General features: G+C 44.8%; 1 protein-coding gene across 2 annotated transcripts in view; it reads left to right on the top strand.

The window, feature by feature from the left end:
- The window catches only part of LOC132377949 (NCK-interacting protein with SH3 domain-like), a 213,071-nt gene extending 200,850 nt beyond the window's left edge, over positions 1-12,221 (top strand). Inside the window, exon 11 of one of the 2 annotated variants that reach the window (XM_059944474.1) lies at positions 10,166-12,221. In XM_059944474.1, coding sequence (XP_059800457.1) covers positions 10,166-10,366 — 201 coding nt within the window. In that variant the 3' untranslated portion in view covers positions 10,367-12,221. The remainder of the gene's footprint in view (positions 1-10,165) is intronic. The other variant, XM_059944473.1, reaches the window with a different exon arrangement.
- The last annotated feature ends 680 nt before the right edge of the window (positions 12,222-12,901 follow it).

Here is a 12,901-nt window from a genome sequence, read left to right as displayed (position 1 = left end):
TCTGATTCTATCACCTCCTCTTGCAGTGTGTTCCAGATATCAACCACTGTTTGTAAAATGAACTTTCTCATCAGATCCCCTTTACAGCTCCTTCCTCTCACCTTGTTGTTTTACCAATCTGTAACAATGATCCAGACCTCCAGCTCTGCTACATTTTGTCACATTGGAGAGAAAAATTTAAAAGGGTCATGAGGAAGGAGATTGGAGTGTTTAGGAGGAAGGAGATTGGTGGGGTCAAGAGGAAGGAGATTGGAGGGGTCAGGAGGAAGGAGATTGGAGGGGTCAGGAGGAAGGAGATTGGTGGGGTCAAGAGGAAGGAGATTGGAGGGGTCAGGAGGAAGGAGATTGGAGGGGTCAGGAGGAAGGAGATTGGAGGGGTCAGGGGGAAGGAGATTGGAGGGGTCAGGAGGAAGGAGATTGGAGGGGTCAGGAGGAAGGAGATTGGAGGGGTCAGGGGGAAGGAGATTGGTGGGGTCAGGAGGAAGGAGATTGGTGGGGTCAGGAGGAAGGAGATTGGTGGGGTCAGGAGGAAGGAGATTGGAGGGGTCAGGGGAAGGAGATTGGAGGGGTCAGGAGGAAGGAGATTGGTGGGGTCAAGAGGAAGGAGATTGGAGGGGTCAGGAGGAAGGAGATTGGAGGGGTCAGGGGAAGGAGATTGGAGGGGTCAGGGGAAGGAGATTGGGGGGGTCAGGAGGAAGGAGATTGGAGGGGTCAGGAGGAAGGAGATTGGAGGGGTCAGGGGGAAGGAGATTGGAGGGGTCAGGGGGAAGGAGATTGGAGGGGTCAGGAGGAAGGAGATTGGAGGGGTCAGGAGGAAGGAGATTGGAGGGGTCAGGAGGAAGGAGATTGGAGGGGTCAGGGGAAGGAGATTGGAGGGGTCAGGAGGAAGGAGATTGGAGGGGTCAGGGGGAAGGAGATTGGAGGGGTCAGGAGGAAGGAGATTGGAGGGGTCAGGGGGAAGGAGATTGGAGGGGTCAGGGGAAGGAGATTGGAGGGGTCAGGAGGAAGGAGATTGGAGGGGTCAGGAGGAAGGAGATTGGTGGGGTCAGGAGGAAGGAGATTGGAGGGGTCAGGAGGAAGGAGATTGGAGGGGTCAGGGGGAAGGAGATTGGAGGGGTCAGGAGAAAGGAGATTGGAGGGGTCAGGGGAAGGAGATTGGAGGGGTCAGGAGGAAGGAGATTGGTGGGGTCAAGAGGAAGGAGATTGGAGGGGTCAGGAGGAAGGAGATTGGAGGGATCAGGGGAAGGAGATTGGAGGGGTCAGGAGGAAGGAGATTGGAGGGGTCAGGAGGAAGGAGATTGGAGGAGTCAGGGGGAAGGAGATTGGAGGGGTCAGGGGGAAGGAGATTGGAGGGGTCAGGGGAAGGAGATTGGAGGGGTCAGGAGGAAGGAGATTGGTGGGGTCAAGAGGAAGGAGATTGGAGGGGTCAGGAGGAAGGAGATTGGAGGGGTCAGGGGAAGGAGATTGGAGGGGTCAGGGGAAGGAGATTGGGGGGGTCAGGAGGAAGGAGATTGGAGGGGTCAGGAGGAAGGAGATTGGAGGGGTCAGGGGGAAGGAGATTGGAGGGGTCAGGGGGAAGGAGATTGGAGGGGTCAGGAGGAAGGAGATTGGAGGGGTCAGGGGAAGGAGATTGGAGGGGTCAGGAGGAAGGAGATTGGAGGGGTCAGGGGAAGGAGATTGGAGGGGTCAGGAGGAAGGAGATTGGAGGGGTCAGGGGGAAGGAGATTGGAGGGGTCAGGAGGAAGGAGATTGGAGGGGTCGGGGGAAGGAGATTGGAGGGGTCAGGGGAAGGAGATTGGAGGGGTCAGGAGGAAGGAGATTGGAGGGGTCAGGAGGAAGGAGATTGGTGGGGTCAGGAGGAAGGAGATTGGAGGGGTCAGGAGGAAGGAGATTGGAGGGGTCAGGGGGAAGGAGATTGGAGGGGTCAGGAGGAAGGAGATTGGAGGGGTCAGGGGAAGGAGATTGGAGGGGTCAGGAGGAAGGAGATTGGTGGGGTCAAGAGGAAGGAGATTGGAGGGGTCAGGAGGAAGGAGATTGGAGGGATCAGGGGAAGGAGATTGGAGGGGTCAGGAGGAAGGAGATTGGAGGGGTCAGGAGGAAGGAGATTGGAGGGGTCAGGGGGAAGGAGATTGGAGGGGTCAGGGGGAAGGAGATTGGAGGGGTCAGGGGAAGGAGATTGGAGGGGTCAGGAGGAAGGAGATTGGAGGGGTCAGGGGAAGGAGATTGGAGGGGTCAGGAGGAAGGAGATTGGAGGGGTCAGGGGGAAGGAGATTGGAGGGGTCAGGAGGAAGGAGATTGGAGGGGTCAGGGGGAAGGAGATTGGTGGGGTCAGGAGGAAGGAGATTGGAGGGGTCAGGAGGAAGGAGATTGGAGGGGTCAGGAGGAAGGAGATTAGAGGGGTCAGGGGGAAGGAGATTGGAGGGGTCAGGAGGAAGGAGATTGGTGGGGTCAGGAGGAAGGAGATTGGAGGGGTCAGGAGGAAGGAGATTGGTGGGGTCAGGAGGAAGGAGATTGGAGGGGTCAGGGGGAAGGAGATTGGAGGGGTCAGGAGGAAGGAGATTGGAAGGGTCAGGTGGGAAGGAGTCAGGAGGGGACAAGCCAGTGGAGGAACTGAAACATAATGAGCATTTTAACAGCACAAAAGGTTTTAAAAGAATCATGCAACTACTGTAGCTCTGATATAATGTGACTTTTTATTATGTATATTTTTCAAGGAACATAGCTATAGCAAACCCACATGTAATTTATTCTTGTTTAATTTTGTGATTTAAAGGGGTTTTAAATTAATATATACTACTACATTAATTGCATACTGTAATTTTAACATAAAACAGCCTATTGGCTCTTGGATCAATTGACTCAAAAATGTACTTGATTGCATTCTACAGCCTTTCCTGAATAATATTGTTCCAGTGCTGGTGAAGATGAAAGATTATTGCATGAACCTAGAGATTCATATTCATGTATCAGCTGTTATTTCTCTTTTATTTTCTTGTCTTTTCTAAAACTCATACTTGATTTTTTAGGTATCATAGATATTTGGGTATCTACATTTATAAACCTTCAGCAAATTCTACGTAAAAGCAATATTTCTGCACTTGTCCCATAAATTCAACTTTTATTGGAGAAACACTTCTCCAAAACCACAACTTACATTTTGAGGACAAAGTCAATTTATTATCAAAATGTGCATATGTTATCATATGCTACCTTAGATTCATTTTCTTGCAGGCATTCACAGGAAAATAAAGAAATACAGTAGAATTTATGAAAAACTTTACATAAATACTTTTCTCTTTTCTCTCGGATGTGTCAGTATAGCCATTCTGATTCCTGATATCTGTTACATAAACAGAGACTGACAAGCAATGTACAAAAGAAGACAAATACTGTAAATAAATAAATACTGCAAATAAGAATAAGATAATTAATACTGAGAGCATGAGCTGTAGAGCCTTGAAAATGAGTCTGTAGGTTCTGGAGTCATTTCAGTGTTGAGGTGACTGAAGTTATCCACACTGGTTCAGGAGCCTGAAGGTTGTAGGAAATTCCTCTCTTGTTCCCTTATTGTACCTTCAGTCACTGGTACCCATTACTGAGGCTATATTTCAAGTCCCATGCTCAGTTATTTTGACTTTTCTCTTGGATGTGTCAGTGTAGCCATTCTGATTCCTGTTTCTAAAGCAGATGCTCACCTTCCATCTCCAGAGTCAGAACAGAAGACCGATGTGAGTAGATGCTCAGCAATAGAAAGTGTGGAACGCTCAGCAGCTCAAGTTGCATTTGTGGAAAATGGAACAGCATTAATGTTCCAAATCAAAGATCCTTTGTGAGAAATAGGAAAACAAAAAGAAAACTGGGCGCCATGGTAGAGTAGCAGTTAGTGCTATGCTATTACAGCTTGGGTGTTCATTTCTGGTGCTGTCTGTACGTTCTCCCCATGACTGTGTGGGATTTCTCCAGGTGCTCTGGTTTCCTCCCACAGTCCAAAGATGTACCAGTTACAAGGTTAATTGGTCATTTTAAATTGTCCTGTGATTAGGCTATAAGTAGGTGGGTTGCTGGTCATGTGGCTAATCTCTAAATAAATAAAAACCTCATTTTATGTTGTAGAGTGGCTGAGGAAGGGATGGCTAGAACAGCGGGTATGTTTCTGATGGAGTGAGACCAGGTTAAATGGGAGCACCTAGATAATGGATCAAACTTTGTTTGTTATATGTTGCTGACATATGCAGCAGCTCAGGCTGAGTTAACAGAGAGAGTAAACCTTACAGCAGATGGGGCTGGTTCTGATATGGACAAGGGAATAAGTAAACTGAATTAGAATAATTCAGTATTGAGAATGGAAGGCTGCAGCATTCCCAGACAGAAGATCAGAGGTGTAGCTGTAGGAGCTCACTTGGGCCCCTGCCTGTCCTTTCATGGGATGTGTGGAGCTCTCTGTTTCAGTCCTACTTAGCTTTTTCTCTGGTATGTCAGCAGCTGCATGGGTACTGTTTCCTACACTTGTTCAGAACTGGAAAATGTCTTCTGTCTGCTGCCAATATCCACACTGTGCTCTTTCCTTCACACATGGTCGGTCACTGAACCTTCCCTGGTGGTTCCCTTCACCATCTGAAGAGACAGGTGAGTCCCAGATTGCAATAGCTGTATTATTAGTCCACCCACCCTTTCCCTTGTAAGGACTCCATTCCATTCTCTGAGTTCCACCAATACTGTTGCATTTGCTCTAATGAGGAGGCTTTCTGTACAAGTGCCTCTTCTTTTCAAACTGTGGCTTCCTCTACTGTCATGGGGAAAACACTTAACCGTATCTCATCTATTTCCTGAATTCTGGTCTCACCCCTCCTGCCCTGATCCTTATCATCCACCCTGCCAATCTCCACAACAGACCATTCCTTGTAATTTGCACCAGCTCCAGCATGATTCCAGCACCGAACACATATTCCATTCTCCCCCAAAGTTCTCCCATTTCAGAATTTAGAAGGGATCACAGCATTTGTGATTCTTTGGTGTGCTGTTCTGATCCTTACCAATTGCCCCTGCCTTATGCCTAGGCACAGCAGGATATGCAACTCCTTTCACCCCTTCCCCTCCCAACAACCAGGGACAGAAACATTCTTTCCAGATGAAGTAGTGATCCATTTGCACTTCTTCCAACCTAGTGTACTGCATTTGATGTTCACAATGTGCTCTCCTCTACACAGGGTAAACCAAACATATTGGTGATCAGTTTGTAAATCACCTGTGTTTAATCCAGAGTGATCCTGAACATTCTGTTTCCAACCAGTTTATTTCCTCACCTCTTTCCCTTTCTGACCTCTATCTGTGGCTTATTGCACTTGTTACATTGATAGAACATAGAACATTGATCATGTTGACAGATGGAAGGTTTTTCCCAGGGCTGAAATGGCTAACATGAGAGGGCACAGTTTTAAGGTGCTTGGAAGTTGGTACAGAGGAGATATCAGGGGTAAGCTTTTTACACTGAGAATGGTGAGTGCATGGAATGGGCTGCTGGTGATGGTGATGGAGGTGAATATGATAGTGTCTTTTAAGAGGTTCCTGAATAGGAACAGTGGCATGCAAAAGTTTGGGTACCTCTGGTCAAGATTTCTGTTACTGTGAATAGTTAAGTGAGTAGAAGATGAACTGATCTCCAAAAGTCATAAAGTTAAAAATGAAACATTCTTTTCAACATTTTAAGCAAGATTAGTGTATTATTTTTTGTTTTGTACAATTTTAGAGTGAAAAAAAGGAAAGGAGCACCATGCAAAAGTTTGGGCATCCCAAGAGATTTGAGCTCTCAGATAACTTTTACCAAGGTCTCAGACCTTAATTAGCTTGCTAGGGCTATGGCTTGTTCACAGTCATTGTTAGGAAAGGCCAGGTAATGCAAATTTTAAAGCTTTATAAATACCCTGACTCCTCAAACCTTATCCCAACAATCTGCAGCCACAGGCTCCTCTAAGCAGCTGCCTAGCACTTTGAAAATTAAAATAAATGATGCCCACAAAGCAGGAGAAGGCTTATAAGAAGATAGCAAAGCATTTTCAGGTAGCTGTTTCCTCAGTTCGTAATGTAATTAAAAAATAGCAGTTAACAAGAATGGTGGAGATCAAGTTGAGGTCTGGAAGACCAAAAAAACTTTCCGAGTGAACAGCTCGTAGTATTGCTAGAAAGTCAAATTGACTGCAAAAGGCCTTCAGGAAGATTTAGCAGACTCTGGAGTGGTGGTGCATTGTTCTACAGTGCAGCGACACCTGCACAAATGTGACTTTCATGGAAGAGTCATCAGAAGAAAACTTGTCCTACGTCCTCACCACAAAATTCGGCGTCTGAAGTTTGCAAAGGAACATCTAAACAAGCCTGATGCATTTTGGAAACAAGTCCTGTGGACTGATGGAGTTAAAATAGAAATTTTTGGTCGCAATGAGTAAAGCTATGTTTGGAGAAAAAAAAGGTACAGAATTTCATGAAAGGAACACCTCTCCAATTTTAAGCACGGTGGTGGATCGATTATGCTTTGGGCTTGTGTTGCAGCCAGTGGCACGGGGAACAATTCGCTGGTAGAGGGAAGAATGAATTCAATTAAATACCAGCAAATTCTGGAGCAAACATCACACTGTCTGTAAAGAAGCTGAAGATGAAAAGAGGATGGCTTCTACAACAGGATAATGATCCTAAACACACCTCAAATTCCACAGTGGACTACCTCACAAGGTGCAAGCTGAAGGTTTTGTCATGGCCCTCACAATCCCCCGACCTAAACATCATTGAAAATCTGTGGATAGACCTCAAAAGAGCAGTGCATGCAAGATGGCCCAAGAGTGTCATAGAACTAGAAGCCTTTCGCAAGGAAGAATGGTGACAATCCCCCAAACAAGAATTGAAAGACTTTTAGCTGGCTACAGAAAATGTTTACAAGCTGTGATACTTGCCAAAGGGGGTGTTACTAAGTACTGACCATGCAGGATGCCCAAACTTTTGCTTCAGGTCCTTTTCCTTTTTTGTTATTTTGAAACCATAAAAGATGGAATTAAAAAAGTAATTTTGCTTCAAATATTAGAGAAATATGTCATCTTTAACTTCATGCCTTTTGGAAATCAGGTCATCTTTTATTCACTTAGCTATTCACAGTAACAGAAATCTTGACCGGGGTGCCCACTGCATGCCACTGTATATGGAGCTTAAAAAAATCGAGGGCTATTGGTAATCCTAGGTAATTTATAAGATAATGACATGTTCAGCACAGCATTGTGGGCCAAAGGGCCTGTATTGTGCTGTTGGTTTTCTATGTTTCTAACATAGAATGTCATCCTTCGGCCCTCAATGTTGTAGCAACCAATTAGCTTACCCTAAGATCAATCTAAACCTTCCCTCCCACATAGCCTTCATTTTTTTCTGTCATCCATGCACCTATCCAAGAGTCTCTTATAAAAATCTCTAATGTATTTACCTCTATCAGCAACATCTTGCAGGCTGGGAGCCATGTGAAAACTGCAAGTATCTTCAGATTATACTGGAGAATGAAGATGTGATAGATAAGAACTGCAGGGAAGTAGTTACCCCTAAACTGCAGGAGGCAGGTACCTGGGTAACTGTCAGGAGCAGGAAAGAGAATTGGCAGCCAGTACAGAGTACTCTTGTGTCCATTCTCCTCAATAATATACCACTTTAGATGCTGTTGGGGGAGGGTGGGGGTTGATGACCTACCAGGGAGAAGCCACTGCATGCAGGCCTCTTGCACTGAGTCTGGCCCTTTGGCTCATAGGATGTCTGAGACCAAGTTGGCCCTATGGCTCATAGGATGTCTGAGACCAAGTCAATAGCATTCTAAAGGGGAAGGGCAAGCAGACAAAATTTATGGTACCAACAACATAGGTATAAAAAGAGAGCAGGTCCAGAAGAGAGAATATAGGGAGTTAGGTAGAAAGCTGAAAAGCAGGACCCCCAGGATAGTAATTTCTGGATTCCTGCCTTACACAGGCCAAAGAGAATAAAAATAGGTTGATTTGGTAGATGAATGCATGGCTGAGAAAATGGTGAAGGGGCAGGGTTTCAGATTTCTGAATCATTTGGATCTCTTCTGTGTAGTATGACCTTTTACAAAAGGACAGGTTACATCTGAACCCAAGGGTAGGGGAGCAAGTATACTTGCAGGCAAGTTTGCTAGTGCTGTCAGGGAAGGTTTCAACCAATTTGGCAGGGGGATGGGAGCTAGAATGATTGGGCTGAGGATGGTGCATTTGATATTCAAGAAAATGTGTAGTGAGACTGTGAGGAAAGACAGGTAGATGAGAGAGCAAAATTGCGGCCACTGGGATGAGTTGAAATGTAACATGGTGGAAAAATCGAAAAGGGTGATACAGGAAAATACAGGAAATACAGAACTTGAAGGTATTGCATTTGAATAAACGCAGTATTTGGAATAGAGTAGATGAATTTTTAGAGCAGTTAGAAATTAGCAGGTATGATGTTGTGGGCATCACTGAGTCGTGGCTGAAAGAAGATCATAGCTGGGAGCTAAACATCCAAGGATACACATTGGAAGGTAGGTACTATAGGTGAAAAATGATGTAAAATCCTTAGAAAGTGGTGACATGGGATCCAAAGATGTAGAATCCTTGTGGGTAGAGTGAAGAAATTGCTAGGGTGAAAGGAGCTTGATGGGAGTTATCTACAGGTCTCTGAACAGTTGCCAGGATGTGAGATACAAATTACAATGGCAGACACAGAGTCAAAGAGAAGTGCAGTACAGAAACATGCCTTTTGGCCCAAATGTCCATGCTGAAACATTTAAGCTGTCTATTCTCATTGACCGGCACCCGGACCAGAGTCTTCCATAACCCCAAACTTCTCTTAAAATTCTACCTAGTCTCATCTGATTGAGATGTTCCCAATGTTTTATGTGTAACCATCCCACTAGTTCTGCGATTTAACATTTGTTTTTCTCTTTCTCTCAATTTTGAAGAAAAGTCTTCAACCTGAGACATTAATTCTGTTTATCTCTCTTCACAGATGCTGCTTGGCCTGTTAAGTGTTTCCACATTTTCTTTTTCTGTTGAAGATTTCTGCAGTATTTTTCCTTTCAGTGGCCAGTGATATCCCTACCCCAGATATAACTATGTTTCAGTGCACAGGCAATTCAGAGGCAAACAAGATTGGAGTTGTCCATTTAGAAGTTAGTTAAACTTGTGTATTGAGAGAGAGCTTTGGGATTGACTTTGAGTAGTTTGTTTATCACTGGTTCATATTAGTCCTATTCATGCACTGGGACTTTATTGGGACCACTCTCCCTAGTGTAGTTTAAGATAAGATGTAGAACTGCCCCAAAAAATGTTGTCATGTGCTTTCCAATAAAACTCTAATAATCCAGCATGCTCAGCACATTGGTGCTAATCAACTTGCAGACTTTCCAGACTATTGAATATTATTTCTATTAATAAAAAACAATCTTTTTTAAATTTTAGATTAAATGTCACAGACTGTGACAATAATTTTTCCAGTGAACCACTAACGAATGTGGGCTCCAGTGAGTGAGGCTGGAGGAACCATGGCCCCTGTGAGTGAGGCTGGAGGAACAGGAGGCCCCCTGTGAGTGGGGTTGTAGGAACCAGGCTCCCCTGTGAGTTAGGCTGGAGGAACCTGGGTGCCCTCCTGTGAGTGGGGCTGTAGAAACCGGGAGCCCCCTGTGAGTGAGGCTGGAGGAACCGGGGGCCCCTTGTGAGTGGGGCTGTAGGAACTGGGCCCCCCCCCCTGTGAGTGGGGCTGGAGTGCTGGAACTGATAATCTGGTGAGTGAAAAATATATTAGCTTTATGTGTCATAGTTATATAAAAACATGTAGTAAAATGCTTCATTTTGTGTCAACGACCAACACAGCCCAAGAATTATGCTGGGGCAGCCTGCAAGTGTCTCCATGCTTATGGCATGCTCACAACAATTGAAGAAGAGCATGGCATACATTATCTCTTGTGTCAGATGCTAAACCTTCAAGATTCCCAAAAGTTGAAGTGTTTTTCTTTTTTTAGAGTTTTGCTCTACTCTACTACTGCAATAAACACAGAAAGGTTTAAGCTTTACTATCATCTGATGCTTGTATTTAACTTGTTCATGAGATGCGGTAGATTTCACTCACAATGCTCCCCTACCTGTTCCTACAGATCAGAATGGAGTACCTCTCACTGATGCACGCCATCATCCGTACAACTGATTACACATGCCACCAACATCGCCTCTCTGATCTACAGGGTACCTTCCAGCGAATTTTGGCTGAAGAGGAAAATGACCAGGCATGCCAGATGGACAAACTGATCATCAATGAGATTTGCAAAGAATTTCCAGATTTTGCCATCGAGAACTAACCCAGGAATAATTGTGCCAAAAGAGTTTTCAGGATGCAATATGCAAACACTTGAAAGATTTGTTGGTGTGGTCTATTGCTAAATTCTGATCCCCATTTGACAGTGTGCTTTGTATTTGCAACTGAACCCAAAGCCTTTTGCAGCCTTGGAAAAGGTTCTGAATCCTTTGTCTTCCCCATTTGCTACAGAAATGGTGGAGCATTGTGACTGACCATTGTTGCTAGACTATATAGATTGCTATTGTGTCCAGAATATCAGTAACTCTAAAGTAGAAGAGCCATGCCATGGCAATAACCACTGAACAGGGAGGGTAGAATGTTGGTTGAGAGGGTTTAATGGACTTTGGCATCTAACATTTCTCCCAAGTTTCCTGGAGCTGAGCTGACCAGCCAGATCTTTAGCACAGCAGTTAGAATATTTCACAAAAGGCTCATCTGGACATATATAGCAGGGATACCATGCGTTATAAAGCCGCAATGAGTTTTGGGCATTGCAGGCATTATCTATGAGGATAAAATTATAACAGTTTGGTGATCTCACCTTGACTTTGCTAAAGTAACATCCACCTCTTTATATTTGTGATTGGAAATTTAAAAATTTAGCCAATTATTTACTGAATGATAAGTTTGCTGTTTTGGTGGAGTTAACAACTGTCACTCTGACAGCTTGTTAGAAGTGTTGGTAGTTGTGGTGGGAACAGGGTACCATGCTACAGTCTGCCAGGGTCCTCACAGTGGCACACACTACTTGAGTGAGTGGTGCCAATACTTTTCTCTGGGATCTCAGTGTCAGGCAACTATAAAAGAATGTAGTGTTCAGGGATTTCATTTACTGCCCTCAATAGTGTGAGGAGGAGGAGGGTATGGTTGGGGACTCCACACCAATCTTGACTGTGTGTGCTCAGGATCAGATTAAGACAGGAGTGTAATTGGAGATGAGTTGATCAGTCACTTGGGCATTTTGATCAGTCCTGCCATTTCCTGTTTAACATACTGCCCACAATCGGCTGCTGCTGTTTGACAGGGCAGTGTCCGAATGCACCACTTTTCTGCTGCTATCATCTGCATAGCTAGCAAGGAAACATGGGAATGAATCAGGAAAATTGAATGTTTGAAAGTATTGTGGTATGATCTGACTGCGGCTTAAAGGCCACTCAAACATGGCTCTTCTTTATCTGTGTGGACATGTTCTCTGGGTGTGCCAGTAGCTTTCTGTGTCCAAACTCTGCTCAGTATTCTCTGGCTCACACTGCTGTTTTCCAGCTTTAACAAAGTGCTTAACATTTAAATAGCCTTAAGTGAATGGAGATAAAAGTGTTGGTCTGGGGTAAAGTGAGTACACAGTCACTGACTGTCTGCTCGTGTTCTTACAGAGTAGGAGCAAACCAAGCTGTAGTCTGACCTCTGAACAGATCGGCAGTGAGGTTATTGGTGGGCCCGTTACCTGCAGGTACTCACCCCTCCCAGCTTCCACTGCTATTTGTTATTCAGTATTTCCCTATTTCTCTTCGTTATAATTAAAACAGCTACAAACATGGCCTTCACTGTGTGATCTTTTCCCAACAGCAGGCATCACCGGTTTCTCAAGAAATTGACATTTTTTGTAGCTTTTTTAGAATGTTATTCAAAATTCAAAGTAGATTTATAATCAAAGTACATGAATGTCTGTGTTGGCACATGGCCTAGTGGCAAGGCATCAGACTAATAACCTGAAGGTCACTGGTTCGAACCTCAGCTGAGGCAGCGTTTTTGTGTCCTTGAGCAAGGCACTTAACAACACGTTGCTCTGCCGATGTCACCAGTGACAAGCTGCATGGGTCCTAGTGCCCTTCCCTTGGACAACATCGGTGGCGTGGAGAGGGGAAGGCCTGCAGCTTGGGCAACTGCTGGTCTCCCATACAACCCTCTCCAGGCGCAGATCCATGGTCTCTCGAGACCAACGGATGCCACCACCACATGAATGTCACCATATACAACCCTGAGATTTATTTTTTGTAGGCATACTCAATTCATAATAGAATTATAACCATAATAGAATCAATGAAAGACTGTGCAAATACAAAAACAAAGAAATAATAAATAAACAAACAAACAAACAAACAAGCAAGCAAGCAATGAATATTGGGAACATGAGATGAAGAGCCCTTGAAAGTGAGTCCATCGGTTGTGGGAACAATTTAGTGATGGGGCAAGTGAAGTTATCCCCTTTGATTCAAGAGCCTGATAGTTGAAGGGTAATAACTGTTCCTGAACCTGGTGGTGTGAGTCCTGTTGAGGCTTCTGTACCTTCTTCCTGATAGCAGCAGCAAGGAGAGAGCATAACCTAGGTGATGGCAGGTCCCTGATAATGGTTGCTGCTTTCTTTTGACAACACCCCATTGTAGATGTGCTCAATGGTGGGAAGGGCTTTACCCATGATGGACTGGGCCATAGCCATTACTTTTGATACGATTTTCTGTTCAAGGGCATTGGTGTTTCCATAACAGGCTGTGCTGCAGCCAGTCAATATACTTTTCAACACAGATCTATAGAAGTT

This window comes from Hypanus sabinus, chromosome 19 (assembly GCF_030144855.1).
Source record: "Hypanus sabinus isolate sHypSab1 chromosome 19, sHypSab1.hap1, whole genome shotgun sequence".
Lineage (NCBI taxonomy): Eukaryota > Metazoa > Chordata > Chondrichthyes > Myliobatiformes > Dasyatidae > Hypanus > Hypanus sabinus.
Note: the sequence above shows the minus strand (reverse complement) of the source record. Positions and strands in the feature narration are given on the sequence as shown.